The 22735-nt window shown below is 39.2% G+C and overlaps 2 protein-coding genes across 2 annotated transcripts; one reads left to right on the forward strand and one right to left on the reverse strand.

Annotated features, from left to right (window-relative positions):
- LOC116262540 (pto-interacting protein 1-like) lies at positions 1 to 6860 on the forward strand. Its single transcript, XM_031641993.2, has 8 exons — positions 1 to 239; positions 1307 to 1445; positions 2621 to 2871; positions 2951 to 3077; positions 3757 to 4030; positions 6005 to 6137; positions 6249 to 6335; positions 6568 to 6860. Exons 2-8 carry the CDS (start codon positions 1352 to 1354, stop codon positions 6697 to 6699), a joined length of 1098 nt encoding a protein of 365 aa, XP_031497853.1. The 5' UTR covers positions 1 to 239; positions 1307 to 1351; the 3' UTR covers positions 6700 to 6860.
- A 1941-nt stretch (positions 6861 to 8801) lies between these two features.
- Positions 8802 to 15694, reverse strand: LOC116262344 (probable receptor-like protein kinase At2g42960). Its single transcript, XM_031641628.2, has 8 exons — positions 15143 to 15694; positions 13726 to 14400; positions 13448 to 13552; positions 12899 to 13021; positions 12472 to 12642; positions 12255 to 12384; positions 11305 to 11514; positions 8802 to 9283 (listed from the first exon to the last, which is right to left on the reverse strand). Exons 2-8 carry the CDS (start codon positions 14394 to 14396, stop codon positions 9152 to 9154), a joined length of 1542 nt encoding a protein of 513 aa, XP_031497488.1. The 5' UTR covers positions 14397 to 14400; positions 15143 to 15694; the 3' UTR covers positions 8802 to 9151.
- Positions 15695 to 22735: the final 7041 nt, after the last annotated feature.

The following is a 22735-nucleotide window of genomic DNA, read 5'->3' on the forward strand; positions in this document are numbered from 1 at the left end:
TTCACGACTTCGCGGACTCCCCTCTCTCTCTCTCTCTCACGCCCGTGCCCCGCCGGCATCAGATCTCCTAAATTTCCTCTCTCTCGCTTTTTCTGCAGTGAGCGAGACAGTCGCTCACGGTCAGAATTTGTATTTGCGCTGAGAGAAGTTTGTGTGGAGAAGGCTGCCAAAGATTCGGCCTCATCCTTCTTCTTCTACTTGTCACTACCAGCTGGTTAGCGTGGGATTCACCTGCGGAGGTTTGCGCCTTTTTTTCGTTTTCCTCTTTTTTGCATCGAGGCTTTGTCGAAGATCGATCTGTGCTTTTGCGCTCGTCTTCTTGTTTCCTTTCGTGAAGGATCGTTTGATTCTGTTGTAAGGCCGGTGTGCGCTTTGTTTTCTGGTTACTTTCCTCCCGTTTCTTCCTTGGAAATCTTCCGCCTTCTTTTTTGTTACCTTTTGTCTGGCGACCGATTTCTTGCGGATCTTTATGTTCTTCTTCGTATTAGTTTTCTTTTGTTTGTTTACGGCTCGGAAAGTACTTTTCGCCTCTTGTTTTTGGGTTCTTTGCTAGGCCTGAAGGTAGTTTCAATGGATAAAATCAGGATTTCTGTCATTTCCGACCGTAATTTGTGGCGTTGATTGAACGAATAAGATCGTAGACAGATTCTCTGTCCGATCGGTGCATTTTTCTGAGGTTAGGGTTCGGTACCGGGAATCTTCCGCTAATTTTACTGTTGAGACAGTGGAATCCACCACGTAAGTGTCCGGTTGCATGTGGATGTCTTCTTACTGGTTCAGCTGCTGGAACGCACTTTCTTCTTTTTACTTTAGCCTTTTCTAATACATTTTCAACTGATCTTCCTATTCAGCTTCTAGCTGTGGTGATGTGTTAGGCCTTTCCGCTTGAATGACTTTTCACTGATCTTCCCACGTCGTTTTTTCTGCAAGATTTGTTTCAAGGCGTGATTTCGCACTTAGTTTCTCTCCTGTGAATCACTGGGGCAGGGAATAGTTTTCGTCGCTGGAAATGTGTATTTTTTTGTTTGACCCGGCTTATTTACTTTCCATGGGCGCGTTTCGACTAAGTTTTTGACTTTTTTTTTTCCTGTGTTTTTTTGTTTTCAGAATTTGTACCTTCGCAAGTGATCAGGATTTTAGAATCTAATTCTTCGTTTACTTTGTTATTTTTTAACAGTTGACATTTGAATTTTCTTTCGTCTCTTATGAATTTGGTTGCATTAGTTTACATTTAAATTCTAGCATGGGATTTCGCAAACGTCTCTCCCTCTCTCGTCCTAAGCAACCATTCTCTTTCTTCTTATAGTGCTTTATCGAGAAAAAAAGGAGCTGGTTCGCTTCAAACATAAGTATGAGCTGCTTTAGTTGCTGTGATGACGATCCTATGCATAAGGCAGCTGACAGTGGGAGCTCATTTCCCCCAAATGTTGTAGCAAACCATCAGCGTAAGTATCAGAGTGGAACAAAGATGTATCTGCAAGTGCGCATCTTAATACTTTTTTTCATCATGCTTTAACTGCTAGTCTCTTTTTCTTTTGTCGTCTGTACGGTTTCATTTGATAGCGGATTTTCCTTTGGCAATTCAATTCTGTGCATTGATAATGCTGGTTAACTCTTGGTCTGCTTTTTCTGAAGTTTCAAGTTTCAAGTCATTTATGGAGATGAATACCCTTTTGAAATCGAAGGAAGCAGTAGGTTTTTGTGGTCATCATATGATCTTTAGTTTTGTTTTTCTTTAAGTGGATGCAAAATATTTATGATTTAAAGCTTTTTGCATCATCATACTGCATGCATAATGTTCTAACTGGTTTTCCTGCTTTTGATCATTATTGAAGGAATAAAGAGTAAGAAGCACTCGTTATATTGGTGGTAGTTTGGCAAAAAAGTTTTAATCGCAAATTTCACTGGCATTAGAAAGGATCGTTTTGAAATGTTAGGTTAGGGTTCATTTGGTGATATACTGCATTATCCAAGGACCATTTTGATGAAAAATATTTCTAGACCTTGCAGACCTTACGTCTGTCCTTTTGGTTCCAGCCTAGTCTGTGCTGTCTTGAAAATTCTGATCTTTGTTAAACATGATTGATCTTTGTCGGACATGTTCTGTTGCAACTTGCAAGATATTCTTACTGAATTCTTTGTCACAGATATCACTGTTTTTCTTGAGAAACACTTTAAAAAGGGAAAACAAAGAAAAAGAAAAGAAGTGGAAAAACCACAATATATTTGAAATACAAAGATGGGAATATCCCATTGTTCCAGAAAAAGGTGATTTAAATATATTTTTGATATTTTTAAAGTTTAGCATTCTAATATGTAATAGCTATTTTGAACTTTTATCAATTTATTTCAAGAAAGTTAGTAGAAAACTCAAAATTTTCGTATGATTATATGTTTTCATATTTTAAAATTTTTTGAATCTCTAAATTTCCCTAAGAAAAATCAACTTTCCAATTAGTTCCCGAGAAAAAATTGCTCATAAAATCCAGGGAAGATATTTGTGACAATAGTTAATCACTATATACATATTCATAAAGTATTTGTTTCAGGCTTTGGATGAGGCATTAGGTGCTTGAGTATTTATTGGAACTGAGAAACTTATTAAATGGAAATAATGCAGGCAATGAAGGTGCTTACCGTCCCACAGAAGCAGCTCCTAAAGGTGCACAAACTGTGAAGGTTCAACCTATCTTAGTTCCTGCTCTTTCAGTGGATGAGTTGAAGGAGATAACAGACAACTTTGGTGCTAAATCCCTAATTGGAGAGGGCTCATATGGGAGAGTATACTTTGGTGTCCTAAAAAGTGGTCAAGCTGCAGCAATCAAGAAGCTGGATGCTAGTAAGCAGCCCGACCAAGAATTTCTTGCTCAGGTCAGTCTTCTGCATTATTAGGCAGTTGAAAATTGTTAATGTGAGCAATTTTTTATTAATTTGTGGACATTTTTATTAGGTTTCAATGGTTTCAAGGCTTAAACATGAAAATGTGGTGGAGCTAGTTGGCTACTGTGTTGATGGAAGCCTTCGTGTTCTTGCATATGAATTTGCAAGCATGGGATCACTACATGATATTCTTCACGGTACATGAAAACATTGCCAATTGATTTTGAATGACTTGTTTCTGGCGACTTGTTCGTTTTATTAAATACAATAAAGAGTGTATTGTCCCCCTAGAATCCAACTGGCTGGATTGTTTGACCTATGCAGTCATTGCAGTCTGTTCTGATGCTTCTCTGACTTTTTTTCCCTGTGCTCAATATTTCCAAGTTAATGTTCAAATTGGAATATGGCAAAATATAGAACTATATAAATTCAAAAACTTCTCAATCTCAGACAGTATTACAATTCAGGAGTGTGCTTGAAATACTCAAGCTTCTGAATGTTAAGGAAAAACACCGTGAAGGTCATGGAACTGTAGTAACAAATTTAAATGGAATGTAAGGAAAAGAGGAGAAAAGCAAAAGAAAGGTTTTGAACTCCTCTAGTTGCCACTTAGTTTGCTTGCTTGAATACAAGTGTGAAACTGTTTCAGCCAAGAGCTCTATGTGAGTTCAGGTAAAAACATGAAATCTGAAGCCAAATGATTGACCAATGTATTCTGTGTTCATGATTTTGCTTGGATAACACAAGCATTTTATTGCAGCCCTGTTTTTTGCAATCTTCCACTCCTTTAGAAAGAGTTTGAATTGCATTAGCTATTTGCTGATATATGTATATTAGAGTACAAGTTTTGATATGTGCTATGATTGCATGAGGCAGGACGGAAAGGTGTGAAAGGAGCTCAACCAGGTGATGTCTTAAGTTGGACACAGCGAGTGAAAATTGCTGTAGGTGCTGCAAAAGGGCTCGAGTACTTGCATGAAAAAGCACAGCCTCACATTATCCATCGTGATATAAAATCCAGTAATGTTCTGTTATTTGATGATGATACGGCTAAGGTAGCTGATTTTGACCTGTCCAATCAAGCACCTGATAATGCGGCAAGACTTCACTCCACTCGTGTGTTGGGTACTTTTGGGTATCACGCTCCAGAGTAAGTTCTTCTCTTTATGCTTGCTGGATATATTGGTGAAATATCCAACATGTTCAGTCAAGGATTTCAAATTTTCCATATGATCATAATGACAGATAGCCGCACATCTTTGTGTTAGGAACTATTGGCTATCATGCTTCAGAATAAGTTTTTTTCATGCTTACTGAATATAATGGTGAAATTTCCAACCTGTTCAGTCAACGATTTCCTCATGATTATAATGATAGGTACCATATTTTTTGTTCAGATAATCGGCTACTACAAGTTCCCATTAACCTATTTTTCCTTTTTGACATCTTAAAAATGTTGTGCTCAGAAATAATTGGTCATGTATCAACTTCTAACTCCTTTTAATTACTTTCTCACTTCCTTAGAACTGGGATATACATTATTCAATAATACGACAGAACTAAGAAGTAAGAACAGATAATATGTGATTCCAAAAAGGAATACGTTTGTTCTGCAGTCATAAGGCCCTCAGGAAACCAATTTAGTTTCTGGAGACTTCCAGCTGCCTTGGAGGTTCTTCCTTCAAACCTAGTCTATTAATCTGATGGACATGGTAACTGTAAGACGAAAATGGACTCATCCAGGCCAGAAGATGTGATAATTCAAACGGCTGATATATCATTTCGGGCCTTCAATTTAATTGGTGGGTATAGCTTATTATAGTTTGTTGTAGCATGGTTTTTCCATCATCATCGTTTGTCAGAGTTCTTGACCATATTAATGTCTTCGGATCTGGTAGGTTAAAGTTTATTCCAATGTTATCCGTATCGTACGATACGGACGCGTATCGTACGATACGTATCGTATAGGTCAAGAAAACCTATACGATACGCTGTTTAAAGACGATACGCGTCTATATCGTACACGTATCGCACGATACGTGCGATACGGGGCCGTATCGTACGATACGGGCGATACACCCCCGTATCGTACGATACGGGTTAAAACACAAAATTTTTTATTTTTTAAAGTTTAAATACTCCTCCCTCTCTCTCTTCTTGTATTTAAAGACTCCAAGAGACGTAGGAGGGAGAGATTTTGCACATTTTCATCAAAAATAACCAAGGATTCATCGATTTGGAAAATATTATCGTTAAATCATGAAAGATGATAAGTTGATAACTATATGTTTTGAACTTATAAAATTGTGATGTAATATAAGTCCTAAAACTCAAAGTCCTAAGACTCTAAGTCTTAAGATTCTATAAAATTTTCAAGTTTAAAATTGTGATGGATGCTTATTATGTTATTTTGAATATCTAATTTCTAATTTTTGAATGCGTTGTTGACACACATGAATGTTCCTTATGTATGATGATCTTTTTTATATTTGAATATATTTTTCTTGATTTCTGATTTTTTGTTTATTTTTTCAGATTTTTAATAATTTTTCTCTATTTTTTTTTATTTTAAAATATTTTTTAAAATTAAGAAATTAATTTTACGATACGCTACGCTACGTTTATGATACGTTACGATACAGTGTATAGGTCAGCCCGACCAATACGCGATACGCTACGCCTTTTATAACATTGGTTTATTCTGTCAAATAATAGCCTTCACACCCTTGGTTGTCTACCTGGTTCCTGTCAAGGCTCTTCAGAGATTCAGGAAATCTGACTTAACCATTGTTTTCCTATGGGCCATTTTAGATATTGAGGATCTTAGAGTTTCTCCACTTGCTTTGTTGTGTGAAAATGATAAGCACCATGGGTACAAGTTTCAACTTTATCATTTGATGGGGTGGACTGTGGCTTTGTTTTGGTTTTGAGCCAAACTGTCTGTCACTCGAGAACATTCCAATCACTTTTGTTTTTTGTGCTAGAGAGATGTCTTGGTTGGCACAAAATTGTGCAGTTCTGTTGTAGAATATAATCATTTGCCAGTGAATTGGTTTGGTAGTGTCACAAATGTCTTTGTCATTTCTCGCTAAATCATGGGCTGAGATTTCTGTATTAACTGCAGATATGCCATGACTGGGCAGCTGAGTTCAAAAAGTGATGTCTACAGCTTTGGGGTTGTCCTTCTGGAGCTTCTGACAGGTCGGAAGCCCGTTGATCACACACTCCCAAGGGGGCAGCAGAGTCTTGTGACATGGGTAACTACCGATTACTGACCCCAGCTTGCTTACCAGTGTTTTTGCTTCCTGCTTTGTGATCTACATGCTTGCATGAGTTTTCTTAATGGCTGGTGTTATGGTTCTCTTCAGGCAACGCCAAGACTCAGTGAAGACAAAGTTAGACAATGTGTGGATCCTAGGCTTGGTGGAGATTACCCTGCTAAAGCAGTGGCAAAGGTTTTTCTCTCAGCTCTTGTAGGTTAACACAATTCCGCGAGATCACTAGTTGGATCTCTTGATTTAGGCTGCAGCCAGTTCCTGGCTATCTTCTTGAAGCATAAACTATTTACTATTCCTTAGCGCTTCACTTCAGTGATCTGTGCGAAGCATAAGTCTGTTGTGGATGTCGTTTCTGCCTTGGGCCTCCTTTTTACGGGACTTGGCTAATGGTACCTAATTGTTCGAACAGATGGCTGCAGTAGCTGCCTTGTGCGTGCAGTATGAAGCTGACTTCCGGCCAAACATGAGCATCGTGGTGAAGGCTCTACAACCTCTACTAAACGCACGCCCTGGGCCAACTGGTGACGCTCCAAGCTTGTGAATTTCCCCCCATCTCTTCTGGCCTCGGTCAGCGCCGATGCTACTATTGAGCTTGTCGATTGGGTGATTGTAGATTGATGTATCATTCTGCCGACTTACATAATTTTATCTCTTTCCTGAAGAAGGAAAATTATATGGAAGACCCTCATGAGTTTTCACGAATTTGTCAATCTCGAACGCTGGCATTGCTTCTTTTGCAATTTGTGCGTTTGAAGAGTGAATCACGCTGGTGTGAAGGGATCGTTTTGGCAGCAACAACATTGTTGTGACCTATACTCACGCCCTTTTGGTTTTGGCTGGAGTCCTACGGTGAACAGCGTTGGGAATGCTTTGGTGCTTTTTGGCGACTTGTAAGGCTCGTTTTTTGGTCTATAAATGAGAAGTGCATTGTTTTTTTCTCTAAAAATAAGGGATGTGCGAATCTGTGTTTGGTTTCTCCTCCTTCAATATGCTTACGCTTCCAATCAAAACAGACGGTGACTCTTGCAGTATTAAATGCTGTGGTGACCTTTCTGCATGTGGTGGCATCGCCAGGCATTTCACTTGGCTTCCTTGGAGATGGGGGTGGCCTTCACTTCCAGCAAATAGTTGCTGTGCTCCACATGGCTTCTACTCCGAATTACGTGTGTATCCCATCTTGTGAGTTGGAATTTTTTTTTTTTTTCCTTGTAATAACTTACCTCATCTGCTTATGGTCCCTTCTTGCTCTAAGCAATCTGCTTTTAATCGCCTGCAAACTTGTCACGTACGGTTTGACCGTTGAATTAAATGATTAAGACGGAAGCTAAGCAGTTTCTCATATCTTTGTTTATACATAAGAAAGAAAGAAACAAGGAGTTGACATAAAAGGAGTGTGAGTGTTCCATGCATCTGAATAATAGTTTTAAGTATCCGACATGGCATAATTACAGAGTGCCTCTGCTGCCAAACTAACTCCTTGGAAAATACAATGTACTGGTATTGAACTTTATATTTCCTGTGTTTAAAAGACTTTACATGTCCTGGCCGGGCAAGCAAAATGGCCGATGTTATTGTGTGAAGGTAACAAGGTTAGGACCTACATTTTGGAGGTCTTGGCTTAAATGGGTGCTTGGCCGTTGTGCCACCATGGAAGGCGCTAGGAGGGTGCAAAGATGCACAACACAGTGCCAGTGCTTATGGTGGCTTTGTGGGCAATGTGGGACCATTGGCTTTGGTGGTATATTTGGCTTTTCAGTGGGGCCATCTTCACCTATACGGAGAACCAATTATACAGCATGTTATGGGAGACAAGGTCCACAGTTGAAGGCTAAAATGCAGTGAGTCATTCCCCATGATTACCTTATCCTGTAACACAGGGTGCCCCATCGGCAGTGGGATGTTAGTTATCTCGGAAGAGTGCTGCATGTGATCATGTCCACCTCCCCTCGGCCAACGCGCTGCCCAAAGAGCCAAATTTTTATCATAATCAATGGATGGGAACAGTTTGATGCTCTAGCATCTACAGTTTCTCTGAGAATCCCACGCGTCTCTCTCTCTTTCTTTCTCCATTTAACGGAGAAAGAGGATGGTCCACCTCTTGTCTGGAAAGCCAACCGAGCTGGATGAAAACAAGTTCTAGTGGAGCAGAGTGGTCCAGTCCAGACCAGACCACAAAAGAAAAAAAAACCTTCCACCGATCAACGATGTTGACGGAGGCAATTGTCCAGATCAAAGGCGGACAAAAAGAAAATTCCCATCATCGGGCGGACCGGATTATGTCCACTGGAAACGTCTCCGGTAGCATGTGCTCGAGCAACTTTGACAGCAAGTTGCAACGGTTACTGAATAAAGCTGGAGATGTCAGACTTATTGAGGGCGCAACGGCTACTGTACAGAGCTGGATGGTTCCAGATTCGTCTCAAACCACTTGGACATCAAGGCGCTTCCCAGAAACCGGGTGTTAAAGCGCTGTCTAATCATTTAATGTTGTTCATTAGAAGGGAGGAACAGAAGAAACATTATTTGGGACTGCTCGTTGCTCTCCCTCTCTCTCTCTTTGTTGTATACGTGCGTGTACGTGTTTCCTTCGAAGTGCGTAGCTGTGGAACACACGTGGAAACAGTTTATATGAACACATCAACAGGAATGGAGAAGCATATTCATTTCCTTCAGGTAACAAAAACAAACCAATCAAGTTCTACAAAGAACCGAGAAATTCTGTACAGGAGAGTTCAATGCAACTCGGGAAAATGAAACAGAAACAAGAAAAGAAAAAATAACATCATACAGAGATAGCTTCTTTCTCTCCACCATCCTTTACAAGAAAAGAGATGCATAGGAAATTTCCCCCTGCCACCCAGCTGAATGTCGGGTCAGTAGCATGCCTCTTGCAGATCCTCAGTAGTAAGCCCGTCCCAAAAGGAGTTTCCAAAAAAGAAAAAGGGAAAAATAAAAAAGGTGAATATAGGCTTTCTTATCCCTTGATCAATCAATCACTTCTCCAATGCTCTCATCCTCCTACTGTCTGATCGCGAATCCACGCGATCATTTCTGTCAGTGTCAGAGCTTTCTCTCATAGATTCAATTTCCATGCTTCCTGCTTGACTTCGGCGTTGCCTTCGATCCTGAGTCATAGAGTTCATGCAATTCAAATTTGCTTACTTTGTTGCCAGAAATATTCAAACTGCTTCATTTTTGTACAATTAGCAAATAGAAAAAGTTGGAGCATATGAGACAAATAAGAAATGAATTCTCAAACCAATTGGAACCTATATTAAAGAATGGCAACAAAAGTGACATTCAAGCAAGACCCACAGAAATAGTAAGCTTTTCTCATTCATTGACAACCCTGGTCGTGCAAAATTAATAAGAAGCCCAGTTTCAACCCCACCAAACCAGACGTCATGAGAAAGTAAACTATAGAAAAACATTTAAATAGTGGAGGAACTGAGATTCAAAAAGGATCAGAAAAAAAGACTAAGAGCAAACCCACATCAGCTGAACAAAGAAAAAAGCAACTATAGCCAACCTCGGGAGCAATGCACCCTCGCTACTCCATGCAAACCACTAAGCGCAACTTGTCCTACAGCCAGTGTTTTTGCAAGTTGATTAAAAATGTCACTGTCTATAAGCAAAGAAACAAAAACCACTTGAACAATATAACTTTCTAGCAAGTGCCTATCCACATCATAGACAAAACCAATCTGCCACTTGTAGGCCACCACATGGGCAAAGATAACGGAGCTTTTTACAAGGACACATTTTCTCCATAACTGGATCAAGAGAGTACAAATTTACAGTAAAAATATACGACTGTATGATATGAAGTGCCTGAACACTAACTGAAATTTTTTTTCTCCTTGCACATGTTGGGACCACAGAGCATCATCCTGTTCCCCATTATTAGTGTGCATGTTAGCCATGCCATGCCACAATATTATGACTCGAATATCAGAAATCTGTCCATCTGATCCGGAGTCAATTGCAGGCTATATACCTTTTATAATAAATTGTTTGCCAGGATTTCCAAGACAATCAGCCACTTTTGCCATTCATGATTCTCTTTTGAGTTCTTGCTTTCAAGAATATGCTCCTGCAGTCACCTTTTCCTATTGGTCCTTAGGACCTTACTGCACATTAATCTTTACTGAGGCCCGTTCCTTAGTTGATTGCTTTTTCAATGGACCATCATTACATTACCAATTTCGATCTCCTGCATTTTCAATCCTAATTCTACAGCTCTTCGCAGGTTTGCTCAAGTTGATTACTTGTTTGAAAAGCTTGTCATGTGAATCCTCGGTGCAATCTGTGCTCATTTCTCCTTTTACCGATCAGCTGGTTGAATAACTTTATCAAGATGATCTGATGAAAGGGCTTCTAAGTGCTAACCTAATAACATTGCGCTAGAGCCACAATGCCCTGTCATGCAATACTCCTTTTTACCTGCACCTTGTCCTATAGGATTGATTTTCTTTATCACTAGTTTCTTGAGTTCTTAGAACAAGAACGTGCCATGCAGGATGCAGGAAGGATTTTAACCAGGGAACCTCAGACCTCTAGTTTGATACCTGTCCTGTAGTTAGGATGAGACTTTCTCCTGTAGTCAACGGTAGTCATCCCAACCCCAAACATAAACCCATGAATCCACAGAAGTCTCTTCTTGAATACTAGGTTATTGGATACGATGATTGATCATTAGTGTACCATGCACTAGGACACGCTAGATCAGAATCATTTCAACTCATGAAGGGGCTATTATAGCTGGTTAAGTACCTCTAATCTTATCCATTTTGAGGGAAAATTTGAAATTAAATTAACATTCTATCTGCAGAAGAACAAGTTCTGATCAGTAGAATTTGTGGTGAAACTGGCCCCACTGAAACAAAAACAATTTCTTGCCCATGTATAAACATCAAAAAGGCTGGCCTTAGTAGCATTTTAAGTATTTTAACCATGCATCTTAACTGCATGGCTGCTTGTCACAGGGTTTCATAATTAGCTGCAATCTAAAACATGAGAAACAACAGAATGTCGTTCACTGTTTTCCAGCTATAAACATGTATTTTAACTGTATGTATTATGTAACAACACTATCAGTTATGATTCTCCTTAATTTGCCCACCATGGGAATGAGTAAGAAGCAAACCTCACGTAAGGGGAACTCCTCTGCTTCAAGCATGCGAACTACTTGGCCCATTTTGGGTCTCTTGTCAGAATCAGGATCAACACACCGCAATGCAACTAAAAGAGACCGTTTAAGGGCCCGTGTTGGTGGCCTGGTTTCTATATTTGGATCCACCACTTCTTCAAAGCGCCTACTGCCCACCATCACTTTAAGCCAGTCCACGAGATTAACCTAAAAAGACATACTATCAAATTAAAATGCAAGAAAAAAAACAAATTGTTTACAGGCAGACTTTTACGAACACCCAAGAAGACAACCAGCAGTAGTATTATTTAGATAATAAAGCAACAATTCTCAGCCATTAAGTAATTGATGAAGACAAGAATATGAAATAAAATGGTGAACTGATAGAATAGGGCACATGTATCAACTGCAAATTAGCATGAGATATGTTGAGACAGGATATTGAGCTATGTCACATGGGTGCAGGTACGATACGGGTACGGGGATATGGATATGGACACGGTATATTTTAAAAAATTAATGGTTCACTATTACAATCTTGTAAGAAAGTTTGTTTCATCACAAAAATGCTGAGTATTTGAAAAGATTGTTCATGGAAATAATTGGATGCATCACAAAAAATTGATAAAATGAAAAAAAATTAAATTAATAACTTTTATTTTTTGGTGTGTCCCAGCCGTGTCGCGTGTCTGGATCCACGTGCCCGCGTGTCGACATGCATACGTGGGCTAATTTGCCGTGTCTGTGTGACATAGATATTGAGAAATAACTGTTCTAAACTTGGCATCTTGGCTCTTGCATGTAACTGAAAACAAATCGTCCACTTGGCACTTCAAGAAACTAAGTTTTGTTTTCCAATGTCCATCATGAACAAAGAGAATTGCCATCACACTCCAATTACCAGATGAGAATTGGGTACAAAAAGGTGACTTAAAAGTAAAAAGTACCTCATTTGCAGGACGACCATAATCAACAGGATCTCTACCAGTTATAGCCTCTAGTAACACGACACCAAAGCTATAAATGTCGCTTTTCTCATTCAAGAGCCCTGTATTTGCATATTCTGGAGCCACGTAGCTGGAGTAAACAGTGGCAGAAGATGTTAAAGTACTGTGATACAAAAGTAATCACAATTTAGATTCAACAATGGTCACAGAAATTTACCCAAAAGTTCCCATAACCCGAGTTGTGATATGGCTCTTCCCAGCACCTAGAAGCTTTGCAAGTCCAAAATCAGACACCTTAGCATTGAATTCTTCATCAATTAGTATATTGCTAGATTTTATATCTCGATGCACAACTTTTGGCTCAATCGCCTCATGCAAGTATGCTAGCCTGCAAAGAAGTACAAAGAGAACCAAAAGGAACACCTTAAGAGGTATCCAAGCAAAAAACAATTGGCATCTGCAGCTAATAGATGAACATTTGCCATGAAATAAACGCAAAAAGGAATCTGTCAATAACTTTGAAAGCTAGAAGCCATCTCCCCTTACATACCTAGATTTTTTTTCTTTTTTATAGAATACAGAAGTGTTACTATTTCAATCCTCTGAGGGCAAACAGGATAAAGGGCTAATTTAAATATACTTACGCTTTAGCAGTACCAAGTATGACTTTCATACGAGCTTCCCAAGTAAGAAAGCCTCTTTGGCGCATGGCTCCATGCAGCCACTGCTCTAGGTTTCCATTATTGACATATTCATAGACCAGCATCCTGAGAAAACCAATGGGATACACTGATCAGATCAAATTGCTATTTGAGATGGAAATAATATTCAATGTCTCATTCTCATTCCTTTTCGACTAGGCTAGGGAAAAAGCCTCCAATCACCATGCAAACATTAGTGAGCATCCACTTGGCAAAACTCTTGCAGTCCCCCCTGTCCACCTGGAAGCACAACCAGTTCTAACCTTGTGGCAAGGGGTGTCCACGATGAACTTAATACATTCATGATGACGCACTTCCAGATGAGCATGTAGATCACATATTTGCTAAACATGGCGACATTGTTTGTCTCATGCAGGTCATAACCAAATCATGTTGGCAAATTGGCACAACCAAACTTGGTGAGAAGTGGACCCAATTCAACAATGAAAGAAGCAAAAAGACCGTAAAAACTATTACTTTCAGATTAAGTACCTATGAATTCCTTCCACACAGTAACCAAGAAGCCGGACCAGATTTTTGTGTCTGACATGACCGATTGCTTCCACTTCCACTCTGAATTCCTTTTCCGCTTGACCCCTGGAAACAAACAAATATGAGGGCTAGATTACCAATTGTAGACTGTTTTAAGGAGAAACATTGTCATGTTTGATTGAGTTAACCAAGGACCATAGCAACAACAAGAGGAAATGTTACTTATTGAATTAGAACTTAGGAAACAGAATTGCAGCAAAGACCTAGTATCCACTTACAAGTTGTTCAGCAGCTTCTTTACAGCTACAGGAGCTCCATTGATCAGCTGACCACGGTAGACCACACCATATCCACCTTCCCCAAGCACATTATCTTTAGAAAAACGATTAGTTGCGAGCTCTAGGTCCCTCAGAGTAAACCAATGGCCCCAACCCAAATGAGAGAACTCTGGTAGCCCACTCAATGGTGAAGGAGCAGTGATAGGATACGAAGAAGTGCCCCTGCATATAGTGATTGTCCCTGAACTCCCCTCATCACCAGACTGTGATGCACAATCCTTGTCTGTGTGATGGAATGATCCTGAATGGCTGCTATTATCTGCATTTTTCATCTTACCAACACCAACGTGGACCATGACCTTATCAGATTCTTTATCGCTGGATTTGTCATGGATGGTTAGCAGAATCCCATCTCGAGGAGCAAAATCATGAGCTGCTACTTGCTCCACTCTCACCTCTTTGATTTCTTTCGAGACTGTTGGTATCTGGCTTTGCGGAAAATTATCCACAGTTGTTCTCGATTTCTTCCGAGAAGTAAGCCAAACAGATAGAGCAACGAGGATCAACACAATGAAGACTCCAACAGAAATTCCAATTAGAACCCAAACCTTGAGGCCTAGAACAGGCGTCTTCTGAGATAGTGAATCATTGAGTGCTCCGCCAGAAGACATTTTCCTAATTTTCAAGGTACCCAAATGAAAGATACGTTATCCAATAATTCCAAAAAAATTTCTAAGAACAAGTAGCATAACATTGTAAGAGATGCAACTGATTCCAAAAAATCAATCAACCAAAAAAAAAGGTATTTGTGATGCAGAAGGCTCCGGAATTGGATCATAAACGGCAAAGAAAAACATGAAAGGTTTTGGTCAAGCACATTAAACAGATCTGACCGCAGAAAAACGTACTGGAAATCAAGGACGCAACAATCTTTTTTCTTTCAGTTTTCATGCGAGCCAGGTACATGGACTCCATGCCAGCCATTCTTCTCTTTTCACGCTTGGGGGAAAGGATGCATCCCACTCTCTCTCTCCCTCACTTATTCCTTTCCCTTTTTCCTCGGATATATGAGTTCCTCTCCAGGAACATTGTACTAGGATGACAGGACTAAATCCTTCCCATAAGCTTCCGTGATCCTCGCAGGATTCACTAACACCAAACCAACGGATCATTTCTGTAACTTTTATTGCAACCCACTTTCACAAATCTCCAACTTGCCGTGGACTAAGAGATGACCAATCGTTGAAATGGAAGGAGGCAAAAACTCAATAAATGAAGTATTCAAGGAAATGTAAGACCAAAGTAAAATCATGACCACTAGCGCATATAAAACATCGTTCTCCCGTATCAACGAAGAAAAATGAGGAATGTGAGGAGAGATGGAAAAGATCAAGTTTCCCTTCCTCTTTTGCCATACCTGGTTTACTTGATCTCCTCGCCGGGACAACCCTCCTCCAGAAAACCAAACAGGTGCAGACAAAAATCTCAGATCAAGATCCACCACTCAGAAAACAACCCCGGAGCAGGAAGAGATATACCCGAAACGGCAGCCCAAAAGCAACCCCATCTCCAAGAAACCCATCAACAGATGACGGTAGTTCCGGTGGAGCTTTTGCCAAAAACCCAATGTGGGCCAACTGAGTTGCTGAATCTATACTGGATTGTACCCTTGCTAATCTCCCCAAAGGCCTAAATATTGATTCCTGACCGAACTCTGCACCACCAACAACAGTCTTTGTGAATTGCAGCGATGGGTAATGGGTCATGGGAGGGGCGGAAAGAGAGAGAAAAAAAGAGACAAAAAGGAGGGGGAAGAGGTGGAGTTATCAGTGGTAGGTACAATGACCCTGTCCCTAAGGAATGGAACAACAGTAGATTGCAAGCATGAAAGAGGAGTTTGTGGTTTTCACAAAGACCCAATAAACAAGAAAATGATTGTGATTATTTTAGAAGACGACTGATTAACAGAATCACAGAAAAACAATCGGCTGATTCACACTGGGTTTCTTTAATTTATTCTCACTCCTTGCGTGAGTCTATTTTCTCTTCTCACTTTTCTGGTTGTTGTTGGCTTGGATTTACTCTTTACTGTAGAGAGAGAGATGTGGGATGTGTGATGTAGTCAAAACAGCCCAGAGAGACAGACTGGATACCAAATCCATGATTTTAAAATAATCAACTTACAATGTTCCCCTTGCCTTTTCTTGGGCTGCAGCTTTAGGTGCTCCACAAGTTTTGCTGGCTCCATAACATATAGGCCCCTTCTTAATGAATATGTTCACAGGGCTTGCCATCTCTCTCTCTCTCTCTCATGTGCCCATTTCTATTGGGCCCAACATGACACAATAGCCCAATAACCTAGGGCTCCATTATAGATTTATTTTATTGGCTTTTTTGTTGGATATTACGTTTCTTATTACAAGTATATAATTTTTTTTCTCAAAGGTCCCAATAATATTGTAAAAAACATCATCATTGATGCACTAGCTGAACTACAATACGAACTCCAACATAGACACCGGTACATCTTGAGGATAAGGAGCATGGAGAGGCTTCAACTCTTATGTTGAACAGTAGAAGAACAGTAGAACTAAATACTCCTACCTACCCAAGTGGTGACAAAAAGTTATAAAACGTGTTAAGGTGAAGCCCAAACTCTGCCAAATATTGCTATGGCCTTGTCTTCCTACCCGCTAATAGTGCTCTAGGTTTACCTGGGGTTTTCCTTCTCAAGATCAAACTCATCAAGTGGTCTTTCGCTAAAAGGGACAACTAGAACTCAGTTCATTTAGTTGTTTGTTACAATAGGAAGCAGGGGGTCTTTTTAACCCATTCACCATACATAATTAACAAGTGCCAACAGCCAAATTTCATCAAAATCTTGTGCAGAACATTGGTTTTTACGTATTTATCTGATCTAAGTACTGCCCATTTACATCCCTTCTCAATGTTCTCATGCACTCCCTTCAAACTTAGAGTTGCTGCAAAAATGCTGCTTAAGAGCTATCTATTGTTAAAGGTTTATGCAGACCTCCAAAAGATCCACCTCTAATTGAAACATTTGATTTGAATGCACAAGTAACAACTCAAATTACTGCTTTTGTTGACCCAAGCCCATCCCAATGCTTAACAACTCCCTACCCCATCCCAAAAAAGAAGAAAATGCCAAAATTTGAGTTCGTTCTCATGAATTATATTTTGACCTTGTTATGTTGCATATATTTTTAATATATGGATCTATCTTTGAGAACGTCATATATGCACTGTAGACAATACGAACAACTCTTTTTGTTTCTTTTGTATATAATTATTTACTGTCAAACATTTAGTGAACAAAGTGATAAATAAAGTTATTTCAATAGTATACAAACATAGAATTTCCTTTCCCAAAGTTTTAAACAAATAAATTTCTTTGGACCTGTCAAGTACAAAAGGCTGTTCAGCTTGAAAAGGGTTTCTGAATACCGTGATTTTGACATGTTAACAAGTTACCCCTTCTGAAAAGTCAAATGAGTTGCAGTACTTAAATGTTTTGTGGGTGGAAGGCCGTATTGTTTCTGTAACAAGATCACATTTTCATCCAATGTACGATATTGTATCAAAAAGAGCAAAGTGGATCCGAAACTCGGATCGATCCATAAATCTAGCCGTACTGGCGGCAGGGGTGGACACATGTGTGGGCACTCTGTGGGCAATGGCTCATATATACCAACAAAAAAATCCTTATTTTCAAGTTAAATTTTCTCGTTTGTATATTGGTGCTTCTTAAAAATTTAAAATTTCATAACTAGTGTCTTATACCCAGAATTACTGGTAATCTTCCTAATGTTCACAAACGCATAAAATCTTATAAAATTGGGTTCTGACAGTACGCCACTTGCTTATATTAATTCATGTTAATAAATTAGGTCAAGCTCTTTATATACATATATTCCCTTTTCTGAAAGCAGCTTGCTTCTATTTAGCTCCTTATTTTCACAAGATCATATCAACTATGCTAAAATAATGTTTCCAAACATTTATTTTCCTGCTTTCACTTCACATATCAATTCACCTATCCATTGCTGCTTGCTACGAATGATGGTTTCAAATCTAGATCTAAGATGGAAGTGACATTGCCTTATGTCTTCTGAACAGTCAAAGTGCCCACAGTGACCGGCCATCTTGCATGGGCATGGTCTGCTCATCCTTGGGGTTGAACAGTTCACCTTCTAACACATTGTGCATCATCCTCTTGAAGCCAAAGCCGCAATTGGACAGAGAAAATAGTTGAAAGTCCACAGCTAGACATATAGGCCTGCAAAAAGGTGGAGCAAATCATGAATTTCTGAATTTTTTAAGATGAGCTATGTTTCTCATTCAAATTGACTTCATCTCCATGCTCATGTAAACATTATACGAAGTACATTTCTTTCTTTTTCACCTAAGAAAATGAACTTCGTACCATGGTGAATATTTACATGGCCCCACTGCTCTCAAGGGACCCACAATGTTATGGCTTATTGTGTCATCAAGTGATATATGATCAAGTATATGAACTTCCAACTTTTGGTTGGCTTTTTATGAATTGGGCATATGCTATTCTATTGCAGAAAGTCTTAAAATATGAGTTTTCACATCTCACAAGTACATAAGTGGAAGGTTTCACATCCCATTCATAGATATGGCACAAAAAGGAAAAGGTGGGTTGTGGTTTTCCAAGAGTGAAAGGCCATAGTTTAGAAGGGCTCAATCACTGATGGGTCAGCCATGGTCACATTCTAGAGAACAGTTGCTTGCCATCTCTTCAAAGCAATCTCATTCATTCTCCTGATCTTTCTCACAATCAATACAACTCAAAAAGCATGAGTTTTGGTTTCTAATACAGAAGAAAAAGAAGTACAAGCAGATAATATAATGGATCTACATGCCATGGAAGGCATTTACCTGTAGTTTTCACTGCAATCCATGGTTTTTTTTTTTTCTTTCCTTTCTTCTCTTCTTTTCCTCCCGCTGCCGACAACCCACGTTGCTCCACACATTTTATCCCCCATTTCAAAGCTAAGAGCGATATAATTCCATACAATTCTCTGGTAAAAGGCATCTTCTAGAGAAGGTACTTTCCATGTACAAAAAAGGAATCAATTATTCTCGTTAAGTTGATTCAAAGGAATCATTAGCGACACACCTCAACGTTTAAACTAAGTAAATACGTCAGAAGAGACTGTAAGAAACAAAGGTTCACATGTTCCTCACAACGGTCCCAATACTTTTAAATTGCTCTTTTATATATACATATATATATGTATATTTGTGGGCAAGTGAGAAGATGTTTAAAAAAACTAGAGAGGGAAGAAATGTGTGATGCACGGGATGGAAAAGGAGGTGGTAACCAACGAAGGTCAAATCAGATTGGATGACACTGCCTTGGCTTTGAAGCACAACTGGACTTTTATTAATCCCTCAATTGATTGACAAACGCTTACATTTAAGGGTAGGTTGGGAGATAGTGACCCACATATGCAGCATACCTTTAAACTATTCAAAAAGGAAAAGGAAGAACAAAAAAGTGATTTGATCTGGTGGACGTCTTAAACAGCCAGAAACAAGATAGAACACCAGAAAGAAGAAAAAAGGGAAGGGGGAGATTTGGCTTGTTGAGCTTTCCGATCCCCGTGGTTTACAAGGACAAGGATCGAATCCGCACGGTGACAAAGTTAGTATATAGGGTCCACAACGAAGCTCTTGATCGCCTGAATTGTTCGATTTATACATGTAGTAAACCAAGCTTGAGCTTGAACTGAGGTCGTCAGTGCGTACAATTTTGTTTAAGCTTTAGGTGAGCAAATAAAGGTATATATGTTAATGGGCAGTACGCCTGAGGCCTCACACACACACACACACACATACATATAGGCACGTGTGCATGTGCTCACTAATAGCTCATTTAAACTAATAACAAGCTTAATCAAGTTAATTTTGAACGAATACCGCTTGTTCAAGCTCGGTACACTAGTCCTAGCGAGTCAGCTTCATGTTCAGTCATGAACTTGTTGAACCAGGTTTAGACATGCATGATATCAGCTAAAGTGACTCGAGCATGAGTTACTTGGTTCGATTCTCTGCCCTATGTGTGTATGAGATAGTTGAATAAATTAAGCCCAGACATTCTCCTTCTTCTTGAAAATTAGCAAACTGAGGCTAAGTGGGCGTTTCGATGCATCTTGTGATCCCTTTTTGAAGTTTAGACCTTATCTTTGGATCTGCAACAGTCATTTAAACTCAACCAAAATTAAATTATAATGAACCAAATTGTGAACCAACTTAAGTTTTAGGAGTTTATGATTGTCATGACCAAGAAACTCTCAATTCCCATTTACATATCTGATTTGTAATTTGACATGGATAATTAAGTTGTTGAGAAGCAATTAAGGCTAGCTAAGGTGCTATGAAGAAGATATCCAGCCATTTATTAAGGAAGACAAAAAATTCCTCTTATGGAGTCTCATCCAAGGGGTTGGCCACGGCCCCATACGGACTTTGCGCACGAGCTTACTTGTGAAAGAAAACTATGAGCACTTAATTTAGGGAATCCGGTTGTTGTAAATGACCAAAACTTATTTGCTCTAAGTATAAATTTGGGGCCACAGTTATTGACGTGATTATCTTCATTATCAGTCCCTATAGAGCTCTGATTATGTGAAATGAAACAAGTGTTAACTATGATAAAAATTTACTGCGATATCTGAAGAAATAACTTGGAAAAGCTTTTTCTGTTCGGAAAGTGCCTACCACTTTTTTATTACGTCATTTACACGTCACCTAGTGTTTCTATGGTTTTTTATCTATACTATATATGTTCTTATGCTTGCGTTATGTAGTTGTTCTTATATTTGGCAAAAACGTGTGACATATTCTATGCAGAAATCCAACATTCTTGAATTTGTGACATCGTATCCTATCTTATCTAGATGATATTAAACATCTTGTTCTAATTAATTACGTCTTATTGTTATATTTCTCACATCACAAGCAAAAATTGATGACATTTGCATAAGTAGTTGCAATTCTTTATTGATGACATTTGCATAAGTAGTTGCAATTCTTTTGTCTCATTTTTAAGTTGATGACGTTAAGGATCTAATTTGCCAAAACTGCTGCCTTCCACGGCTCCTCCGCCGGCCACACCACCTTGGCTGTTGATGGAAAATTTTTCCTCCACGAGCGATTTCGGGCAGAGAGGCCGACTTCTTCCGTTGGCAATCTTCGTTCCCCTGTCTCGACGGACTGCCCACCGTCGGCGCCGGTGACTTTTGTTGTAGCGTCTTCTTCCCAAAAAAACAAAAGCCTTCTATTACCAAGCCTCATTTTCACTTCAAATGAACCTCTGATACTAATACTATTTAAAGATCTTAGGCCTTTTACTGTGAGAGCCGCAATTGGTTGCTTCATTTGCACCCTACTCAGCACCGCGTCTCTTTAAAGGAGAAACTGACTGGCTAACTATATATAACAAACAACTAAATTGTTTGGTATAAGCTTTTTAAACAAATATATCATAAGCCATCAATTTTAAGAGGGCTACGTATCTGGGCCCTCTGTCATATACGTTTAACTGAAATCAAATTTCACAATCCTTTTATATGGTTTGCAAACTGTAATGCAGTAACCCTCTCTCTCTCTCTCTCTCTCTCTCTCTCTCTCTCTCTCTCTCTCTCTCTCTCTCTCTCTCTCTCTCTCTCTCTCTTTCTCTCTCTCTCTATATATATTTATTTATTTATTTATTTATATTTATATATAATTTAAACTAAGGGTGTCGAAAGTGGGATTCTTGATTTGATGAGATAAACACATAAGAAACCAGATAAGGACCGGTTAAAATAGAACCTAAGGACATAAACAAGCTATTTGGACCACTTACTTTGAGACCCATACCTACCAAACCGAACTTAACTTGCCTTGTTTACAAAATACATTGTTTTCAAGTTGTGATCAGCAATAATTAAACGTTCTCTTGGCTACACAAGGTACGGTGATTTTTTTTTCCTAGGGACCACCTTTTGCTCACAAAAATATCTGAAAAACAAACTTCAAAATTCTATTATTCCAATAGATATCACCTTTAATTTCTATTATCTGAGTGAGAGAAAGAGAATCTCATCCAGTAATAAGTTCAGCCTTGAGATCTTCTCATTCTTACCTCACATAGAGAAAGAGAGAGAGAGAGATGATGATGATCTTGTGTCTCATCTTTAACACTGAGAGTGAGCTCAAAAGAACTTCAAACGAGACACCTTTAAAGAGTAATAGATGCGCAAGCAAAATAACTTAGGGAGAGAATTCATGTTGAACTTAGCCAGAAGTTCAGGACTCCAAAATACTGTCACAACGGCAGTGACCTCAGGCTGGAGATTAAAGAGCAAGACTTGAAAATCATAAACTTCCCAGAGATAGATTCTTGCAATATATTATGTTGGTGCATGTAATCATGCATAGAAATTTAATATAACTCTGTGCTTGGATTGGAGCTTCCATGGTGGTTCCTGCGTGTTCTATTTTATATAAATGGGGGATGGCAAATGATGGTGTGTGGGAATATCTGCATTCCTTCAGGCAAATCGAATATGGGAGGGGCCGCAGGTTAGGTGCTGCTTCTGCTGCTGCTTCTCTCTCTCTCCCTCTCTCTCGTGAAAGAATATTAATTGGGCATGCAGCTGGTCGGGCACCAAACGCCAATCACCACTCTTTGTCTTCTGTTGTCCATAACCACAGTGTCGCCTTCGTCCTTGCTTCCTCCCCCCCTCTACCCAACGACACTCGATCTGCCTCCATGCATCTTTGCATATATAATTATACATATATATATTAGTTCTTCTTCGATTCTTTCCCTTTTTCATTGGAAAATTATGAAAACACGTCGCCTGTGAAGCTTCGACAACAATAGATAAACACAACAGAGGTTGTAATACTGTTAAAAATGTCCTCCCCTTCCGTCATCGTTAAATATTAAAAGAATTCAAGACTTGTCTGC

This window comes from Nymphaea colorata, chromosome 10, assembly GCF_008831285.2.
Source record: "Nymphaea colorata isolate Beijing-Zhang1983 chromosome 10, ASM883128v2, whole genome shotgun sequence".
Taxonomy (NCBI): Eukaryota; Viridiplantae; Streptophyta; class Magnoliopsida; order Nymphaeales; family Nymphaeaceae; genus Nymphaea; species Nymphaea colorata.